At 35.8% G+C, this 23266-nt stretch overlaps 1 protein-coding gene across 15 annotated transcripts in view; it reads left to right on the top strand.

Moving 5' to 3' along the window:
- LOC137251357 (uncharacterized) overlaps positions 1-23266 on the top strand; it is a 447872-nt gene that overhangs the window by 403547 nt on the left and 21059 nt on the right. For 12 of the 15 annotated variants that reach the window (XR_010953231.1, XR_010953230.1, XR_010953221.1 and 9 more), the window contains exon 3: positions 22102-22239. Coding sequence is in view for 1 of the 15 variants with exons in the window: in XM_067785787.1 (XP_067641888.1) it covers positions 22102-23240 (1139 nt within the window). In the remaining 14 variants the exon portion in view is untranslated. Of the gene's footprint in view, positions 1-22101; positions 23241-23266 lie in introns of those variants that run through there. The other 3 variants (XR_010953224.1, XR_010953228.1, XM_067785787.1) reach the window with 3 other exon arrangements.

Here is a 23266-nt window from a genome sequence, read left to right as displayed (position 1 = left end):
TCGGTTCTGTTGTTCTTGACTTAACGGAAATTCGGTGAAATTGATCGAATTATGGTTAATTCGACCGAGTTCTTTGTCAAACGAACAAATTAGTTTATTCATTTCAACAGAAGAGAAATTGTCGCTCTTAAGTTAACAAAATTCTGTAAAATTGACAGACTGTAAATACATGAGCAAATTTCAAATAGAATTTTACGCTCACTGCGCTCTCTACTTTGTACTTATGATGATGGTACCACTTGTTAAAAAAAACACCAAAATAAGAAAACCATCAAATCGAAAAAACGCACAAAATGGGAAAACAATACAAAACGAAAAAAACCTTTTTTGAATTTACTGTGCAAAAATTATGAGAACCTATCTATCGGGTACAATTTTGTAACTTCTCGTCCAAGCGAAATGCAAAATTGCGCCCTCTTCTTGCAAAAGTTTTGTTTGAACGAACAGGATTTTTCCAAAGTTAGTAACATTTTGTTCTAGTTTTCACGAATTTTCTCTTACGCAAACGAATTTAATACGATAATAAAAAACATACTTTTTTAATGTTTCCGACAACATAAAAGTTTGAGTTGTTTTGGAATCGTTTCAATTTAAAGTGTTACGAAAATAAAACTTGCCGAATTACATGTAAAGTTACTCCAGTGGTGAATTACCTTCCTGCGATTTCATTCTTTACTTTTCTATAACTTACAAAATCTTTTCAAAATGTTACGTCAAACATTTATACTACAAGTTTTGTTCGAAACAATCAAGTGTGGCAACTACATGCGAGAGAAGAAATTGAGAATAAGCTGAGCTGCAAGTGAAAGAATTGAGAATCAGTTTTGTGACTACTATTTTCATTTATTTGCAAAGCGAAGTTCAAAACTACAAATTAAATAAATTATAAAATATAAAATTTGGTGAAAGTGCGTTTAATAAAACAAAATAATATAGTGTATAATGTTTAATGTGTGCCAGCATATTTGATGTAGCCCAATTGACGTTCGGTTAGTAAGTGCCACCGTGGTGTGATGGTAGCGTGCTCCGCCTGCCACACCGTATGCCCTGGGTTCGCACCCCGGGCAAAGCAATATCAAAATTTTAGAAATAAGGTTTTTCAATTAGAAGACAATTTTTCTAAGCGGGGTCACCCCTAGGCAGTGTTTGGCAAGCGCTCCGAGTGTACTTCTGCCATGAAAAGCTCTCAGATGAAAACTCATCTGCCTTGCAGATGCCGTTCGGAGTCGGCATAAAACATGTAGGTCCCGTCCGGCCAATTTGTAGGGAAAATCAAGAGGAGCACGACACAAATTGGAAGAGAAGCTCGGCCGTAGATCTCTTCGGAGGTTATCGCGCCTTACATTTATTTATTTATTTATGTATATGGCAACCAAGGTACTTTCGTACAAAGCTGTCGCAACAACTTTGTTTGTTCATTTGACTACTAAAACGTTTAATTACGAATCAACGATTTGGCCGCAGTTGATTCAACATCTTGTTGCGATGGATAAAAATTAACAGAAATTTCGGTTGAATTGACCCGTATTTCGGTTGATTTTACCAGTATTTTTCGTTCAGTGCATGGCGTATGATTATTGAATGGGAATGAAGAAGATATTAAGGATAATTCTATTACCATGTAATTACATGCATAATTACATACTACATAGATGAAACTGAATTGTCTAATGATGACGGTTCTATTGTAAAGGTAGCTGAGCAATGTGCTTAAATTTTGTCTCGTTTTTACCAACACGTGTCATACAGTCAATATCACGCAAATTTAAGACTGAAATAATGAAAAACACGATTGACATGAAAATTATGTCTTGCAATTGAATTTAAATTTCAATCAAAAAAGATTTATTTCTTATTAGTTGTAAACATTTATAAATGTTATTTCAATCCTTTGTCTATCAAGTTAAACATTGAGCATTGAGTTGAAGTAACGAGCTTAATGAGAATAAAATTAAAATAAAATGTTTGAATTAGTTTGTGCAAGTGATGTCTGCGAACTTCGGATTAGTTAAAATTTAATGCTTACTCCAACGGTATATTTTTTATTTAAAATTTTAATAAATTGTATGCAAATGCGAATTCTGTCTATTTCGTTGTTGCCATAAAATCATGAAAGTTTTAGACTTCTCGGCACTTGACCACACTAATATGAAAAATGCTGAAATTTTCGATATTGATTGAGGCAGTTTTACGGTACAGCAGCGAACACGAAAATAACAGTGGCAAATTTTACAAAATTTCGTCAATTAAGTTACAGTTTTTTGTGGTTTAGCAACACCGTCGGTAATTTTGTGGAAGTTAATAACTATGCGTATGACTATCGTCACGGCGGTTGCATAAGGAAAGGAGAAGGAATGAATCGCAAGAAAAATAAAGGCAAAAAATACCCCTAACAATATCGAAAAGTTATCGATTTATTATGCAAAATTTATCGATTTACTATGGAAATTAATCGATAATTTATCAAAAAGTCATAGATTTTTATATCAGAAGTGCTACTGATGTTCTGTTATCGAAAAATTATCGGTAAGTTATCGTAAATTGTCGATTTATTATCGAAACGTTATCTTTAACTTACGAAAAGGTATCGATATGTTATCAAAAAATGTATCGATTTGTTATCGGAGTTTTATCAAAAGAGAAGCCTATCGATTTCAATACTGAAAACTTATCGATATATTATTGAAAAATTAACGATTATCTATTGAAAATCAATCGATAAGTTATCAAAAAGTTAATGATTTTTCATCCATTTTTATCGGAGTGTTACACATTTGAGTCGGCGTTTTGCCATTTAGTTATCAAAAAATTTCCGATTTATTATAAAAAATCTATCGCTATGTTACCGAGAAGTTATTGATTTGCTATCGAAAATTAATCGATTTGTTATGGAAAAATTATTGATTTGTGGTCAAAAGTTATCGATTTGTTATTTGAGTGTTAATAATTCGTCTTGCCGATTTGTTAACGACGACGCAAAGGGTTCTTATCAAACACATACTAATAAAACATCAATACAAATTCGATAACATTTCTGTAATCTATCGACAAAAAACCGATAAGAAACCAATAAGAAGCCGAGGACTCGGCGATAACAAGCCGATAACGAAGGTTTAACTCCACGATAACGATAGCAAGCCAATATGAAAACAGTATTTTGTCGGTATCGATTATTTCCGATGAGAAGCCGACAAAGCTTTTCTCAAAAAGGCCAAAATTATTTATATCGTTTGCTTTAATGCATTCAAATTACAGTCAAATATTTATATAGAGAAATGATGAACAGTATGACAAAATTAATTGTTGCAAAAATTAGATATTTCATAATAAAGCGCGAAATTTTAAATTATATTTTTTATATTTTCATCCACATTTCGCTGCCTTCACCAGAAATCAAAAGATTTTCAAACAATTTTGTGAAAATGAAAATCCTGCTTATGAATTTTAATTACGCGCATGTATAATTAATCTTACGTAAAGTGCTTATTAATTAATTAAACTAATTGGATCAGTAAGCCGCACTAATTAGCCACTCATACAATTAAATCAATAAACAACACGCACAAACTACTTTAGCATCCGTTTTATATAAATTTTGTCAAATCGCCAACGTTACAACGCCTGCTAGCGACTGACAAATTTGCACTTCCTGTTCACATAGTGATCTAGTTTCTCATTTACTGGTGGAACAACAAAACGAGTTTTATTTTTTGATGCTAGCTGGAACTCATTGAAAAATTCAATGTCCCTTTTGCCAAAGCCTTTGCACCGAATACATATGTAAATATATATCTTATATTTACTTATTGAAATACACAAGCGAATATAAATTTCATTCATTCGTTACTGAACTAACAACTTTTCAATGCCTACTTTTGGCTCATGCACACAGTCACACTTGACAAACAGGACAAAGAGAGAAACATACGAATGGCAAATAAAATTCAAATGAAATAAAATCGATTGCAAAAAAAACATCTTAATACAGTAAAACAAATGAAAGCGATAATCCCACACATTTTCCAAGTATTAAGTTGAACTTGTGGGGAGGAAATTTTGACGCAACATGTGGCACGTGTCTAAGAAGGCGCAAGTTTGTAGGCTAGTGTCATACAGTACGTTTTGGAATATAGCATACAGACACTAAATTTTCATATTTTCTTAAAGTAAAGCTAGAACTCCTTTTTTTAATGCTTCTATAAAAGTCCACATCCTGAAAAAATAAATTACAACATTATTTTTGGATAACAAGATGATGTATGCGTTTTCTTAATAAAAAAAACATACACTTTTTATTTAAATATTTTTCAAAGCAGTTATAATTTTAGCTCTAACTATAAAAAACAAGTAAGGAAGTCTAAGTACGGGTGAAACCGAACATTACATACCCAGCTGTACACTTGAAATGCTGTTGTTGTTTGGTTTGTGTGCTTAATTGGCTGCGCAATAATACATATTTGACACGTTCAATGAAAAGGTGGCTTATGACCCTAAAAAAGAAATTGCGAGAAACAGCTGTTAAAGATAAACAATGCATTTCTTCAGTTTCTTAGTAGTTTTTTTTTTTTGCATTTTAAACAGTCATGCCCAAAAGGCAAAGCACAAACCAGTTTCTGGCCGATATTTTGGCTCCATTGCCATTGAAAAAAATGCTATCAAAGAAATCTGAGGATGCTTCATCAGCCACCAAAGTGGCATCGAAGGAACCAAAGGCTTCATCGTCTTTCTTTTATGCTCTTCTTTCTCTACATTTTTAGTACACTTCTAAGCAAGTTAGGACTTTCTAATTTTCACCACGTGAAAGAGCGTCTCAAAAGCTATCGAAACCAGAAAAAAAGTGGAAATTTTTTTTTCACGCCTAAGCCACCTTTTCATAGACCGGGTCACATATACATATGGTTATATTCTGAACAAATTTTTCTTCGAGTTATGGCTCCCGAAACATAGAAAATTCCTATTTATTGTTATAAATCCACTTGGGAAATGAAATACCATTGATATAAAGCTGTTTTTTGCAAAGACATAGCTTATTTTATTCATCCACGACCCTTTTAAAAATCTTTTATATAAAAGTGGGCGTGGTCCTTAACCGATTTCGTTAATTTTTCTTCAAAGTATTCCTTATAGTAAAGGCAACATCTCTGCCGAATTTTGTTACGATAGGTTTAACGATTTTTGATTTATGATTAATATTTGTGAACTTGATTTTATCACAATTGGGCGGTGCCACGCCCATTTTCAAGAGTCAATATCAGTTCACTCACCAAATTTCAACATTCTAGGTGTATTATTTACTAAATAATCAGTTTTTTTGTGTTTTCCAAAATGTTATATATATAAAAAGTGGGCGTGGTTATGATCCGATTTCGCTCATTTCCAATACCAATCTATTCTGGGTCCAGATAAGCTCGTGTACCAAATTTAGTGAAGATATATGAATATTTACTCAAGTTATCGTGTTAACGGACAGACGGACGGACGATCGATACTGATGATTTTGATATATGGAAGTCTATATCTATCTCGATTTCTTTATACCTGTACAACCAACCGTTATCCAATCAAAGTTATACCCTGTGTACAAGTGCAGCTGGGTATAAAAGGTTTTTTCATTATTCTTATATTGAATTTTCTCAAATCGCTTGGTATAGATGTTTAAACGACCAGGTATAGAAAACTTATACATTTGTTATCGAAGTGTTTTATATTTGTCAGCAATACCAAAGGTTATCGATGAGTTATCGAGTTTTTATCAAAAGTTATAAATTTATTATCGAGAAGTTATCGACATGTTATCAAAAATGCATCAATCTGCTATCAAAAAATTTTCGATTTGTTATCGGGATGTTGTCAGTGTATTACCGAATTGTTTTCAAATGTTAGTCGATTCGTTATAGGAAAGATATCGATATGCAATCAAAAATGTATCTATTGGGTATCGAAAAATTATCGGTTTGTTATGGGTGTTTGCCAATCCGTAATCGATTGAGATATTTATCGATGTTTTAAAGGCTTTAAAAAAGCTGATAAAAAATCGATAATTCGACGATAATATTTTACTAGCGATAATACCACACAGCAGGTTAGGGGGCTTAGAATATACCCGCGGCAGGTATGCCTACCCACGGCGACTAAACTACCCAAATGATTCAAGGGGTTGTGTAGCGCAACCCTTTCCGATCCAATTTTCAAACTTACCTACCCGTTGCGAATCGTGTTTCTTTAGCAGCCGAGGCTCTGACGACCCCAAGCTCGTTATGGAAGTAGGCGGTGATGACGGGAGGACCTAGAAGATTCAATAAGATCATATTAAATTGTTCCCAATATGGTCGGGCTTGTAACTTAATGGTGCATGTTACCAGAACGTACCGGATCTGTATCAAGCAAAGACCGCCAATATCGATAACGCTCCACAAAACCTTCGCGGTTCGAAATAACATGTCGATATGGGTTGTTACCGAAAAGAGGCCGACGAAGATCCTCTCAAAGAGCCCAAAACTCTTTTTCCAAGTTAAGATTAGCCTATTACGACTCAGTACTTATCGATATCAAAAATGGAGCTTCACATGCTACGTTGGTGTCGGCTTCGTTTCCTGTAGTTTGGATGCCTTCTTTGGTTTCGGTTTAAATTAGCTAATGTCAAATTGTATTGAATTTGAGCTAGATAGGGCGTTTTTGAAACAAAATCTGGGACAGTGTGTTTTTCGTCCGAATTTCGTGATATAGTGTTTTTGGAAACCAATTCTGAAATTGGGTGTTATTCGAACGCTTTCTGAGATAGGACGTTTTTGAAGCGGAAGCCGAGCTAGGATTATATTCCACTCAGCAGTCGATATGTTCTGGTTATGATTGAAATATCGCCTCCGCCTTCGAGTTCGGCAGCAACTTCGTTTTGATTTCGGCTTCCGTTTTGAATTGAATATCGGTTGTAGTTTAATAACAATTCCAGTTACTGTTTGAATATAATAACTGTTCTGGTTTCAATATCGCTTTCGGCTGCGGTTCAAATAATGATACTGCTTACGGCTTCAATACCGGTCTTCAATATCGTTAACTTCAGTTCCGGTTTCGGTTCGAGCATACCTACGCGATTCAAATGTCGCGAAAAAATTCGAAAACAACTTAATCATAATTGGAAGTAGCATATCGTGACCTAAGTACTTACTACGCCTATAGCTCCTCAACGCATCTCATCAACGCTTATAAATATCTTTGCATTCGAAAAGGCTGTGTTCTGCTGTAACATCTACAGTTAATACCTCTGCTGTGCTTAAGGCTAGGCATGTGCATATAGTTCTTAAGGGCAAATACTATGGTCATCAAATTTCATATCAAGAGTTAAAATACAGCCTAAGTAATTCAACCAGTTCTATTGACTTGTCAATGTCGCTCATGGGAAATCTAGAAGCTTTTAGTCTATCAATCCTTAAGCATTCCTCCTAAGCGATTAGCTAGCTGTAGCTTGGGCTTCCCTCTTTCAATAATAAGAACCGTGATGGAAGTCTTGCAAACAGTTATCATATATATCAACTAATGCAAAATAGGCCTAGCTTGAAAAAATGGCTCTTTAACGAAAAACTATAGGGGCTTGAAACAATCTTTCTTTACTCACACTTGTTTTCTTTTTTATGTCGCTTACTGTATAGAACATTAACATAGCCTTAACCTTCTATACTTACAAGGATATATATCTTAAGGCCTATAAATTAGCTGTTCGTATTGCTATTGGGAAAATCGTTTAGCCATGAAATTTAGTTGTATTTAACATCACCCTTAGAATATGCAAATGAGCTCGTAAGTGTGCGAGAATTGTTATAAACAATCGAGTAGGAAAAAAATTGTCAAGGAAGGAACCGAACTCACGTTGCGCGTGGGAGAGGCGAGTTAATGGCTCGCTAAGTTGGTAAAAAGAAATTAATAAAATATACGTAATTGTAGCATATTTGCTCTTTCTTATTTACTCGATATCCGCTGGTCTCTGCATTTATTTGCTTACCTGAAGTGACACAATTTTTTTTTATTTTCATTTTTTAATTCGACCCATATTTAGTTTCTTTGCTTTGGCGCAGCAAGATGCCTACACTATCTTTAAGCTATCCACAACGGAAATGGAGCTTTTAAATTTTATATAAATGTATTTATGTAAATATGTACTTATTTGTTTGCTAAAAGTATGCTGAAGGGGTAACAGTATGTTACCAATGAAATTTTGTCTTGTTTTACTTCGAGAGATTTTTCACACACATACACATACAAAAAGAAGAAAATGACGTGGGTTCCAAGTACTAGTGAAGTTCGATGTGTAAACATACAGTGCTTCGTCTGGAAAACTAATTTTTTTAAGTTGTTTAGAGTTCGAAAATAAGTTGAAGTTAAACCAAAACAGAGGCAACATAACCATTTGTTATAAACTTGTCATCGTGTTCTTATTGGTTTTATATCGGCTGGTTATCGAAGGGTTCCACATGTGTCATTGATTTATATTGGATGTTCAATCGGTTTCTGTTTCATAACAAACCGATGAGTCCTCTAAAACAAATCATTAACACGCCGACAACAAATTGGTTGCACTATAATTAAAAATCGATAACTTTTCGATAAAAAGTCAATAACACGTCAATAAACAATTGATAACACTACATACGAAAACTTTTCAATATATATACGAAAACTTTTCGAAAACAAGTCAATAACTTTTGGATACCAAATTTTTTGATAACATATCGATAACTATTCTTATAATATTCGAATTTCGACAGTGAATCTATAACTTTTCGGTAACATTGATAACAAATCGATAACCCTCTGTCAAAAAACGATAACTTTTCGATAGCAAAACAATAAATTTTCCATAATAAATCTACAACGAATTCTTGGCTCGAAATCGAGCTCAAGGCCTATAACAATAATTTTTATGATAATTACTATTTTTTTATATTTCTGTAATTGAAGAATTATTCACCCTTATCGCGAAGTTCACGCGGAAAAGTGTTCGCCTTCACTTCTTTTGTTCGGGTGAACTTTTTCCGTCTATCGGCAATTTCGGGCGAACAAAAGTTCACTTCGAAACAGCTGATGCTCTATTGCGAATTGCCAGTGAACAAATAATTTACTTACAATTGTGTAAATTTTATAACCAAGCATATATTTCCTTAAAATACAACAAAAATATAAATATTAAATTAATAAAATAATGTTTAGTATTGCACTTAGGTTGGTATTGATTGAGCGCGAGGCAAATATATATGTGAAAGCGATTCGGAGGCAATTAAGGGCCAGTTCTAACCCTTTGGAGCTAAATAATTCACTGTAAGCTAAAAATTACTAATTTCAGCACTTTTGAATAACAAGTTAATTTTTTTCAATTAGCTTTCGCCAATATTACAAGCTAAACAAGCTGGCATTCTAATATTTGCTAGTTATTCTTACCAACTCCTTGCCACCATTGAAGCAGAAATTTGGAGTTCCACCAATTGTAAAGTTGGTTATATGTCTTCGTTTTTTTCGCATAGGGAAAAAGCGTTGGAAAGGACCATAAAGTGGGTCTTAGGTAATCTTGTTTCAGTGAGGTGATGAACATTTTGGAATCGTTGCTTTGTCCACTATGGATAACTTGGCCAACTGATACGTTGTGAAAAAATAGAGTTTACATACTTAGCAACACAGGAATTTCACTTTTTTCCACTCAGCTTCCGATTGTGCATTATATATTGATTTCTTTCTAATAATAGAAGTACATATAATTATAAGAGTATCAAATTTCAAAACAAAAAATTAATTACATTTTGTTTTCCTCTCGTTCGCCTGTAAAATATAAGTGAACAAATTTTGGTTTCCCCGCTGTTCATTTCGCCCGAACAAAGAATTGCCGATAAGGTGAAATCTTTTTCGAACATGAAAAATTTTTTCGCCACCCTCTGCGATAGGGTGACCAAAAACTGTGAAAATAAAATTCGCGATAAGGGTGATTATTATTTAATCTGAAATAGATGTTAAAATTTTTCAGACCTGTCATAACTGCGCAGATAGAACCATTTCGAGCATTGCTAAGTCTGCATAGTCAGTACCCTTTAGGCCCACTGCGCTGGCCATTTATTCGAACCAATAATCCTTTATCGAATAGTCCGATAGAAGCAAAAACAATTATTAATAAATCGATAACATTCTGATAACATATCGATAAATTTTCGATTAATAATTGATATATTCTGGATAGTAAAGCTTTAACTTTTCGATAACAAATCTACAACTTTTTGATAGTAAATAGTTAAATCTTCAATAGCGAACCTATAAATCGTCGATAAGAAATTTGTTACTAATTTATGACTTTGTTTATCGATAGCAAATTTATATATTACACTTCTATAACAAATTGATGACGCGTCGATAACATACCTATACTTACTTACTTACTTAATTGGCGCTTAACCGTCTAAACGGTTATGGCCGTCCAACAAGGCGCGCCAGTCGCTCCTTCGCTCCGCCAACCGGCGCCAATTGGTCACACCAAGGGAGTTTAAATCGTTTTCCACCTGGTCCTTCCAACGGAGAGTGTATTTATCCGAGGCTTGTTGTTATATTTCATTGGAGTATGGTTTTACGTGGCGGGTCCCAAGCCCAGCGCACAACCCGCTCAGCGGGGGTGAAAATATTACTTGGCACGTTTATATAGCGAGCCGCTTGCTCCAAGATAGACGCCCGCTTGCAGCCGCACCTAGAGGTGTACAGACGCTGCCGATGAAATCTCCCCCGGCTAGCCCTTAAACCGAGTATGTCAGAGTGGCCTAGCCAGGTTGTCGCCTTCTCACATTAGCTCACCGCTAAACGGGTGTTTAGCGGCTACCCAGAGGATACTTGGCCGCAAGCGACCGGCAGTAGTGAGCTGCTTGAACCGCATGCAAAAGAATCGCTCTGGCCATTCCCAGGTGAATGGCGGTCAGAAGCTTTCCCCACTTTCGTGGACTTCTACACACGGCCCCACCCTCCATAGGGTGTACCTATAATGAACTGATATTTTATCCGTCGTTAAGAAATGGTTAACACGCCCATAAACAGTTGATAAAAAACCGATAGCTCATTATAACAAGCCATTAACTCTTTCATATCTAATTGATAGCACGGCGTCCAGTTTTGCTTCCGGCTTGTTTTTGGTCCATCAGTTTATGTAGAAAATAATTGTCTAGTAGTTATTATGAGTTAGATTGCTTACCTCCTCACAAAACCTGTCTTATTGTGTAGTTTTTCGAGGAAAAACTCAACAGCAGTTTTGGTAAAGCATGGGTTAAATGTAGAATGTAGATTGCACTCACAGCGGGGTGTTGCTGAGGGTGACGCTGTATCTTAACTACTCGCACTGCATTATACAGCCGCTTGAAAAGCTGAGGTTTAAGGCCTCGGTAGTGAGATATTTTACATCTCTACTATGTTTGCGTATAACGGGTTAATACTGTCCTCGCGGGAACCGATTTTTTACCTGAAAATGGAAAGCTTCCTTTAATTCTAATTTTGTTGCATGCTTTTTTTGAAGGCAGATATCATTTTTATTACAAAAAAAGTTTAACCACATCCTACACTATTGGTGACAACTTGAAAGCGTGCAAATACGAGCTTCTAATAAATAGTAACAAGTTTTACATTAGTAGGCAATTATGTGCTACAGCTAGACATACATATGTATTGACATAGTTTAAACAAAACGTTAAATGCAACTTGATATTCGAGTTTTATTTTGCATTATTTTTCTTTTACATTTTGGTAGCATCCGCTGTGTAAACATGGGTGTGAAATGCGCCACTTGCAACACAAATTACTTGCAACGTCTTCCTCTTAGACACCTGTGTCGTGTTGTCTCGCACATTCCCTCTACTTGTCGGATTTATTTATTAAAATTGAAGTTGCCATTCATTCAATAATTTTCTAGTAGCTATTAAATGTATTAAAAATTACACGCAAAACTATCATATATATGTGTTTTTTTTTCATCTAGTCGTAGATGCATTTTAATTTGGATGTCTTTTCTTTTCACATATTTGTTTGTTTATTTGTCTTCTGAGACCGGCATCAGTGAACTTGTTTTTGTATCTCATTAGGCGTTGATATCTGTGCGCTTTGTGCAGATTCATATCTCACACCGGTTTAGTCTTTGGCACAAGCTACAAATCGTACGCACAATTACATACACACCATACTGTGACACGTCTCGGAGCATTGGTTTGGAAAAAAGTCTTAGCTCTTCTTGCGTTTAGTCTTTAGTTGACATGATTAATCGATTTGTTCCTGTGTATATATATTACGCATCGTCAGATGCGTGTTGTCACCACTTGGCTTTATTGGCACTTAAGTTGCCAGTTCGGTGGGTATATAACGTGTCGTCCGTCATACGACTCACTGTATGTATCTGCTACCCACATTCTTTGGAATAAACTTATGCATATGTAACCCGGCTTATGAAAAGGTGGCTTATGACTCAAAAAAAAAAAATTGTTTCCACTTTTTTCCTGGTTTCGATAGTTTTTGAGACGCTCTTACACGTGGTGAAAACTAGAAAATCCTAACTTGCTTAGAAGTGTTCTGGTGATGATATTTTCATCCACTTCCATTTGACCTTCAGCTTGAAACAATGCTTGTAGTTCGTCCTTGTAACTGATACCAACATCATCGAAAGAATCATCATCATTCTCTTCGTTTTCACAGAAATATGTTTGAAAAATCTCGCTAAATCCTTCTTCGAGAGACATTATTCGCAAGCGACACACGTCCTACTCGTTCAGCTTTGCTTGTAAATCTGAGCACTCACACAATTTTTTTCGGTCAGAAACATCGCTCTTTATATGTGACCCGGCCTATGAAAAGGTGGCTTAGACTCAAAAAGGAAATTGCGAGAAACAGCTGTTAACAGCTGCTTTTTTTTTTTTTTTTTTTTTGATTCATAAGCCACCTTTTCATAGGCCGAGTCACATATACAAAAACGAACTTATCTCATTTATGCTCTTTTGACTTTTTTGGTTGCCTTTTGGGCATGACTGTTCATAATGCAAAAGAAAAACTACTAAGAAACTGAAGAAATGCATTGTTTATTTTAACAGCTGTTTCTCGCAATTTCTTTTTTGAGTCATAAGCCACCTTTTCATATGCCGGATCACATATTATGGTGGATTGGATTTTTTGGTTGCTCGGTGATTTTTATTGTCAGTCGCAGCGATTTTCAGCTGTGACTGTCGCTGAACAATGATATAAAAGCTCTTTGATCTAAATCACAATTCGCAAGCAATCATCCAATCACAGCTCATCTCACAGCAAAGCAATATGCTACGATGATATGAACCTGCGAATTGCGCTGATTTCTTCTGCTAGTTGTCACATTAAACTGCAGCAAAAGTGCTTTTGTAAATTTCCTCTCCCGCAGATAAGTGTAGCATCTAGCAGACGATAGCAGCACAAATAGTGGATTCATCGATTCACATTTACCAAAGAAGAACACTTGCCTAGCTGCTTGTGTAACAGTTTACAGCGATATCTAGTGTCACTTATGCGCAGCACAAATCACAGCCTCTTTGGTTTCTATTGTTGTAGCTTACTATTACTATTTCGAACGAGGCGCAGATGTCATCAGTGACTACATGGCATATCACAGTCACTTACGCATTGATATCTACTGTGATGTTTCAGTCACTGTTGCAAAACAGTTTAACAATACTGTAAGCAATTACCTATTTCATATATATACAAATAAGCCTACGACCCACCATAATGTACGCACATCCATCTAATACAAATATTAATGTAACGATATATCAACGCGTCACTGGTATCACTTTTGTGACAAATCAACACATCTGCAGTCACAAATTAAATTACAAAGTCGATGAAACTTGTTATTACGGTTTCGATTTCAATTTATTTAGACAAATAAGTATGTCTTTAAAATTAAAATCAAAATATTTTTTGAAAGGCCTAGCGCGTATTGATACCCGTTTAAAAATAGGCTTAATAGAGGTTTTGTCGATAAAACTAAAAAGGAAGTGTTCAATTATAATGAAAGCATGGTTCCATATGAGTAAAGCAAAAATTAATGATCCCAAATCATCAGGTGTCAAATGGCTGTACAAATTTGAGATAATTACTATTGGCTTTCCTTTACTAAGGGACGAGTTTCTCATTTATATAATAGCTGTGTTTTTCTTTCACATCTGTATAAAATAAAAAAAAAGCACTTAAACTTTATATGGACTGCCAAGTGCGTAACTTTATCTACACTTCTGAAATTGCTCCGCAGAAAATTTAGTACTCCTCATTGTCAATACGCATTATACTCAGATGCAACTGAAATATGTGTCTATGTTTCACCTCTACACTACCTCTGTGTTTTACCTCTACAAATGGTGTGTGTCCACTATTCACCGCAACCGATTCAGCTATAGGTTATATACAGAGGTGTGTCTCCGCTATTCTGTACAACCTGTTCTGTAGCTAGTTATTTAACCACTGCTAGATGGGTCTCCTAAACATTATCTAAGTGATGATAAGCGTTTTTTTACCAGCCAATGTAGATGTATATACATGTAAAAAAAACACGGCTAATATATTTCATTCAAAAAAAATTGAGCAACGAACAGAAAATAGTAGCAGTGTCAAGTTTTATTAAATTTAGTCAGTAAAATTCTTCTCTTTTAATATTTTCGAAAGAAAAAACTTCTACCAATTTGGTAACTTCAGCTATGCAAACCAATTTCAAAAAAGATTTTTAAAAAATTCGAAAATTCGAGAAAATTTTAATTTTACAAAAATTTCGATCTTTTTGTTTAGAGCCCAATCGAGTTCACTCTCATAAAGTAAAAGTCATAACTCTCTCAAAATTCGCATGGATATTTTCAGAAGGTGTTTTACGGCGTTTTCGTTTCTGAAAAAAATTTTACCTCATGTTACACTCCTAAATTCTAACATTTGAACAAAGCTGCTGATGCTATGCAAAATGGCTCTTTTTGTAGGTAATGAAACCCTTTTTGTTACTCAGTGGAAAATATTTTGTGAAAGGAACACACAAACTGACGGGAAAGCTGAGAAGAACCATCAGGGCGACTCTATTTTTAGAAAAGAAAACGCCATTAGATTTTGTTTCATACTAGGTGTAAAACATTTGATTTTTTATACAGAAGAAAATATGAATCTTCGAGTTACAAAATTTATAGAATGTATTTTTACGAAAATAAAAAAGAATTCAATGACGAAAAAATTTGTTATCGTCATCACAGTAAACCACAGCGACAACTTTCAAGAAATCGCACTAACAAACTGTCACAACATCTGTGCCTCGTTAGCAATCACACTTTGATATAATCGCAGAGGAATAATTATTTGCTTAAAATGAACTTATGAAACTGTTATCTAAGCTATGACTTAGCAGAAGTAGATGGCGCAGCCGTACCAAGCATTGATTCCTGTTGTCGCTGCTAAATATTTTGGTGTTTCGAAGGGTCTTTGATTGTAATTTTTTTAAGCTGGGATATAGTAATGGATATAAATCGCTGTTTTTAAGAGTCACAGTCACACAATCACGTGGTTCCTCAAATGTGGCAACATCTGACAACTTTACTATAAAGCATAGCAATCTGATAGAACTTTATTAGACCTGATAAATCTATTGAGCCCTGTGTTGAGCGATGACAAGACAAAGTACTTGCTGTCATGCCTTGGTAGCCACATCACGGTTGACTGCTGAAACCTCTAAACTGTGACAGACTACGTCTTCCTGCCAACCAGCAATAACAGCGAAACCTATATCAACCTAGAAATCAAACGGCGAACCATTATTGCCAACAAGGGCTACTTTGGACTGTGTAGGCAGCGTAAGAGTAAGTACTTTCTCATCGGACAAAACTTGCGCTTTCCGAAGTAGGGCTCGCAAGATGAATTGATGTGTAAAGTTGACATTGTTATTACTATTATTCTAGGCCTCGATGCACTGCGACCTTTATTTTGATCTGTTGTGCTCGACCTTTCTGCCTATTACTGTATGTAGACGCTTTAATGCATTTAAGTGCATTTCCAAGCTTTTTACCACATATCACGAATGGATTAAGAGTCACGTCACCTAGATGGGAGATTGTGTGCCTTGCCAGTGCGGTGCATATGCAGAGGTTGTGAAACGGCGTTTCATTATCCAGCTTGCCAAAGCGACATATTTAAGTATCGTACTGTAACGATTTTACTGCAAATCCTCTTATTTGCAACCTTCTGCTAAGTTCGAATCACTAAACTGTTAATAAAGAACTCCAATATTTAATAATGAAAAATGGCATTTATTCAGTACTTTCAAAATAACACTTCTATTGCTTGACAGATAGCGTGCTTAATCGAAACTGAATCTAGCGCCTCTACTGTTGCGGCATTTTATACTCTTTGATTTCCTCGTTGCATCTTCTAGGCGCTTCTGTACTAGAATCTACTACTAGTTAGTTATCTGCTATAATTATAACTACAGATGTACGTGTATAGCTCTAATATGCGCGTGTGTTTGTGAGCGACACTTCCACAATTATAATTGCATATCTCAGATAAGATATCTGCATGTGTGTGTGCGTTGTTCTCCGCTGCGTGTACGTATATATGTGTAGACATAATGATTGATTTATGGATGTGCATACAAGGCGCTGCTTAGCATCGGCTTAGAGATGGCAGTACCCCTTAGTTTTGCTAATATCCTTAACAGTATAGATTTAATTGACTAAGGTGATATCTTACACTTCATTGTCCCGCTGAGTACTCAGGGCGAGTTGGTAGGTCCTCACTGCTTAGACTAAATCGAAATTGGCTGATACTCTCGTTGCTGAGAGTATAATCAATTTGGCCTACCTTTGCCCTGGGCATTTAATTCAGTGCCGTCAGAACTTGTATGCTTCTAAGCTGCTTATGCTTTTTCTCGTTTGTAAGTTTGTGAATCCACAGAAGGTCTTTGTACCGTAGAATACTACTAATGCTCGAAAATACATCTTAACAAAAGTTGCAATAGTTTTTTATTCGATTTCCCATTGAAATAAAACTAGAATATGTGACCCGGCCTAGAAAAGGTGGCTTATGACTCAAAAAGAAATTGCGAGAAACAGCTGTTAAAAGCTGTTTTTTTTTTTTTTAGCCATAAGCCACCTTTTTATAGCTCGGTCATATATAGGAAAAAGCGCCGCAATGGAAATTTTGGAATAAAAAATCGCGCCATATCGATCCCCCACTTCTTTGAAGTTCCTTCGTCTCCCAGGCGTATCGTGGAATACACTTTTTTAAATAAAACTTTAAGAAATGCTAAAAATGAAGCTCAACATTTTTCGCTTTGAACTGTTCATTTTATGAAATAATTGCTTAAGATGTAAACAAATCAAGAAACATCCACCTAAAGCCACAAAAGAACCGGACAAATATGTTGTTAACATTTATTTCGTACTACTGTTAGCTATTAAAAATTTGCATACTTTTGTTTTACTATTTCGAAATGAGCATTTCAATTTGCACAAATGTTATAGAATCAAGCCTTAAAGGAAAATTAAAACACCGTACGAAATAATATTCACTGCTCGTTCATTGGTCTTTAGAGCTAATCAAGTTAAATGGCTCCAGCTGTTGCCTGTCGATATTTACAGGTCACTGAAATTTAAATACCCCAAGAGGTTTGCTGCTATTCATTACTAACAACCAACGTACAAAAGTTTTTTCTTTTTGTATTTCATTTTGTGTGTTGAAAGATAAATTTGCAATAAAAAAATTAATTTAACTATCAATGATACGCCTGCTTGTGAGTGGGCTGTACGGGTCGTTCCGTGTGTGTGTGGGCGTTGCTCCTTATCAAGAAGATTTTCGAGCATTTCTTGGTTTTAATGACAACGTAAACAAACACAAAAAAGTAACCAACAACAATGTGTTTGTAAATAAATAACAATCTGGTATATGTACGGTTATATATAAAATAAAATCAAAACATATGTTTGTACAATTGTATTTATTTGATTTTGATTGGGATTTCTTTGGCTTACGCTTGAATGGGTTTGGACAACAATCACTTTCCCGTTAATTTAATGGACCTTAATGGTGTTGTTGTTAATTACTAAGAGAGATAACCGAAACGTGTGGCATACATTTGTTGTTAAATGTTGGTGCTATTTAGTTTTTGTAATGTGTTTTTGATTAGCTAAAACAACGAAAAGTATTCAACTTTCTTGTTGAGATACTTTTTTTATGCCTTTCATGAAATTGAAATGAAATATTAATTTTGTCACGAATATCAAAATTGTAAGTCCTTAAAGGGAAAGAGATAGACCCACCAATAAGTATACCAAAATAATCAGGATAAAGAGCTGAGTTGATTTGGCCATGTCCGTCTGTCTGTTTGTATGCAAACTAGTCCCTCAATTTTAGAGATATGTATGCATCTTGATAAAATTTGTTGAGCGGGTATATTTAGGTGTCCGATTAAACATTCGTTGGAACCAGCCGGATCGGACCATGATAAAAATATTACGGGATAAAACCGGTGAGACAAATGACGTTTAAAAAATTTTTAAATTCTCACTGATCTCACATTTTTATTTTTGTTTATTTTTTTTATTTATAACAAAACCATGATTCAATGATAAATAATAAAACAAAAAAATTTAAGATATTTTTTGTTACATAAAAATTTTGCAATTTTATGCCGATAAGAAATTTCAGTCGTCACACGTTATATTCAAATTTTCCGCATCATGCGACGATCCTCTTCTTTTTTTTTTTTTTTTTTTTTTGAAATTTGATTTCAATGGTAGGGATTCTGAGATTCTCAAATACCACGTTATATTCCAGCAATATTCAATAAATCGTATGTACATATATTATTTCAATATATGGCTTGCCAACATCTTTTTTCAAATTACTCCACCAACACACAGGTAATACACTAAGGCCAGAACCATGTGCGTAGGTTTCTACGTAATTGAGGTTATTATATATTTAGATATATTCTGATTTCATGGTTTACTCCCAGTACGATAAATTTTTTAGTTTTTTAAATGTTTTTAATTTAATTTTTTTTAATTTCGATTCCCGCACTATCCGCCATTTTATTCTCAACCACATAAATAGCTTCCTTTTATAGCACGCGGTTGAGTTATGGGGAAAAACGAACATGACGCGACGACGCTACAAAACGAAGTGACGATCCTCTTCTGATAGATTTTCTTCAACAAATTCTTTTGAAATGTATATCTCCGAAGATATCAAGACCAAGCTTTCTTTCCAATTTGGAGTATTCGTTTATCTACAAATTGGCGGGCGTAAATACATGTTTTATGTCCACCCAAAACCTGATCTGCTAAGGCAATGCGGACGGAAAATCGATCCCATTTTTGAGGGATGGGCCAGCACACTACTTCTATACGATGGCGAGGGGATCTGGCCGTACATCTGTGGATCTGAGCCTCCACAAACTAACATACTTCAACTGGACGATGATGGTCAGGTAAGCTGCAAGGAACTTCGGGGTATTTGCTGACGTGGGCAAGTTATGGGAGATTATCTCTGAGTTGTGGTTAGCAGGCGGAGGAAGACTTGGTCTTCTTCTTGATCCAAATGTGAGTGTCAGTTATCGCGAAACACAAAAATCGTATTTAAAAGAATTCCTTGCAATTTTCCATTAATATACATGTTAATTTATTTGGCGTTTAAAAAAAGTGAAAAATGACAAACCAACACATTTTTTGGTTGTGTTTCCTTTTGTTTGGCATTTACACAAAGTTTAAGAGAGGGATTTAAATGTTTTTTTTTAATCAAGAAATCATTATGGCCGCCGAGAAGAGAGGATGGTTTTACCCATGGTACAAAAAATGGAGCTAGTTCCATTTAGTGTGACGTTAGCCACTTGACGTGTGCGGGGACAATGACAATTTCACCAAAAAAAAGCTACCAGATTGAAAAGTGTTACGAATTTTTCTAATTTTGATGGATTTCATATTAAGGAATACGACTAAATTACTTTCATAGTTATTTTAAATAAAAAAGAAAAAACGAGCCCCATGCCTTGGAAATATTTTAATACGAAATATCAGCCTAGAAAAGAAGGTTTTTAATAAGTTTTTTCAGCTCCCGAAAATTGTTTTGGTGGAAGGAACATGGGTCGAAGTATGCAAAGCAAGCAATATAACATGTCCGTACGTTTGCTCAGAACATTTTGACAAAACATACACGTTTGACAATTGCTTGCTCAAAGGAGATCCTTATAAACCGACACCGCAATTTCTTGATAAATGGGCTACAAGTCCGCATTTTTTATTTTTCTATTTATTGTATAATTCAAACGTTGCGCTTTAGGTGGGAATTTTTAAACCACTTCTTAGGGAGAACATTACGCTGTAGCTCTGCAGGTTAGCCACTAGTTATGAGAGTATTTTTGCCCTTTGTACCAGGGGTCACCTTGTGGCAGCCCCGCCTATGCCCATTCTGTGCCATTTTAGCATTGACATAGATGTGCAGACTTTGGAGGTACACTTTTTCTCAACATGGTTTGAGAAATATCCACTGTAGGGGCATGATAATAGGGCCATGCTAGAACAACAGGATTTTTCGTGTATTTCTTTTTCTGTCTAGGTGTCAAGCTTTTTCAATTAGAAGAAAATTTTTCTAAGCGGGGTCGCCCCTCGGCAGTGTTTGGCAAGCGCTCCGGGTGTATTTCTGTCATGAAAAGCTCTCAGTGGAAAGTCATCTGCCTTGCAGATGCCGTTCGGAGTCGGCATAAAACATGTAGGTCCCGTCCGGCCAATTTGTAGGGAAAATCAAGAGGAGCACGACGCAAATTGGAAGAGAAGCTCGGCCTTACATCTCTTCGGAGGTTATCGCGCCTTACATTTATTTATTTTTTTTAGGTGTCAAGCTGCCATAAAGATATGAGCCATTAACCAATGTATAAGTCATTATCGACTATTTTTCAATAAAATTGCATGTTTAAATAAACATAAATCATGCTAGAGCATATTATTATTGTCTCAGATAACCATGCGTTTTCATCCTAAAGGAAATTTCCAACCCGAAAAACCACAATTTAACGGTATGGCAACGCTTCTGGCAAAACAACGAACATTATGAAACTTCAAAAATCCCCAAATACGTCAACAAATTTTGAGTGGAACTACCTTCTTTTTTGTATCATGGTCTTACCTTTATATTGTTTTATCATGGATCGGCCCACTATAGCATATATCCCCCATACAACCGATTTTTTCAGAAAAGACGATTTTTTGTCATATCTTCCTCGATTTATCAGATTGAAGCTTCATACTTCACCATATGTTTTCGTATATTGTACATATTTTTTTTCTAAAAATTTCGAAGAGATTGGTCGTATACCTTTACCTCTTTCTCTCCCTCCCGCTCTCTGTCATTTTCTTTATCCTTTAATTCCTCTCCGTATTTTCCATTTCTTCTTTTCTCTCTAGCTCCCTTTCCTATTCCCTCCCCCGCTCTATCTATCCTCATCTCTCTATCTCTTTTCCCTTCCCCTGTTTTTCTGTTCTCTAGCTCTGTTCATTCTTCTCCATCCCTTATTCCCAGTCCCAGTCTCTGTTTGTTTGTATTTTTGAATCCTTTTACATAAAAAATAAAAACAAAAAATTTTGTCTTAAAAACAATTTGCTTAATATGCTTGCAAAATTTCTCGAAGGAGTTTAACCACAAACACTGTGACACAAGAATTTTATATATAACACCAGTTCTAGTCGCAGTCCCAGCGGGCTTTATATATTTTTGAATGCTGCTTCATAAAAATATATAAACAAAAAATTTTGTGTAAAAAAAGGGGATTAAGGGGTGGACCACCCTTAACCTATTTTTTTAAACACGTCGTACATTGTATGTCTTATCTTTCCTTGTTTATATTGGTATATCCCATAAAATGAAAAAATTTAATAGGTGGCTACCCACGCTTCTTAGTTAATTTAGCAAAGTTGCAAGCATTTGAATTTCTTTTTAATTAAACTAAATGTGACAATATGGATATCAAAAGAAATATATCATATCGTTGATGCTAAAAACAAAATTTTCAACACATCCTAATTCTTGTAACCTTTCGTTTCGTTTTTCTCTCCACAGATGAGTCTAAGCTGAACTCCACCTCTTGGGAGGATTCTCTACCAGCACTTGATATAAATAGTAGTGAGCTATCACCGCTCGGCGATAGCAGTAACGGTCGAAACACGACTACTACTACGGCACAATTGCACCACAGCGCCACCAATTCAACGTTACGCCGCCCGGACCATACATCAAATTCTTCACGCACCTCATACAATAGCAGCCTACAGACGCTCTTGAATACTAACACGCTTGCAGCACCGCTGCAACAATATCAACAGCAACCTCATTATCAACACAGTAAAAGGTGTGGCAGTCCGAGCAGTGTTGTCGCTAAATCAATTAACGAGGCGGAAAACCCTACAACCGCCTTAGTTGCAACAAACAACACAATTGCCGGCGGAAGTTTTAGCACCAACGGCGGCTCAGCGGCCGTTGGTGTAAGCGCAGCAACTGCAACAACAGATAAAACAAATATTAATAGCCAAACTCACAATACAACAAATTCAACTGAAACAAAAAAACGTTTAGAACACAACGATTCAACGCGTTCTGCGCAATCCGAGGATAGTTGGTACTCAGAGCAATCATCGGTCGACCAAGAACCGATCGCCAATAGTACACTCACAGCTTCCGACGACGAGGAAGAAGCTACAACGGAGGACGAACGTGACCCTAACAGCGTGACGTCGTTGAGCGCTACAAATCAACGCAATTCACAATTGCGTTCCACTTTAAACAAAGCCAAACAGCATTTGTCCTTTGACAAATGGCGCACGAGTTCATCGAACAACACAACCACAAATTGTGCAACCAACTCGGCAGCTGCTGCAGCCAACATCAACGGTCTAAGTGATAGCAGTGGTCATAGCACGCAAACACGTCGTGCTAGCGCTTGCACAACCATGCCCACAGCACACCAGAGTACACGCGAAGAACTTACCACACCTGGTGAGTCGCCAGGTGGACGTTTGTCACGTTGGTTCTCGATACGACGCGGTTCGACGAATCAATATGATATAGGTGGACGTGATGGTCGACATTCGGCGGCATCAAGCATTGATATACCAGATTCGGCTGCACTATCGGGCTGTAGCGAATCAGCGCATGCATCACCACAAAAGTTGAGCACCAGTAAAATGCCTGGAGTGCCAGAGGTGAGTAGCGTCTTATTCCAAAATGT

The sequence above is a fragment of the Eurosta solidaginis genome, chromosome 4 (genome assembly GCF_040869045.1).
Source record: "Eurosta solidaginis isolate ZX-2024a chromosome 4, ASM4086904v1, whole genome shotgun sequence".
Lineage (NCBI taxonomy): Eukaryota > Metazoa > Arthropoda > Insecta > Diptera > Tephritidae > Eurosta > Eurosta solidaginis.
The sequence above is the reverse complement of the archived record's forward strand: the minus strand, read 5'-3'. Positions and strand labels throughout refer to the sequence as shown.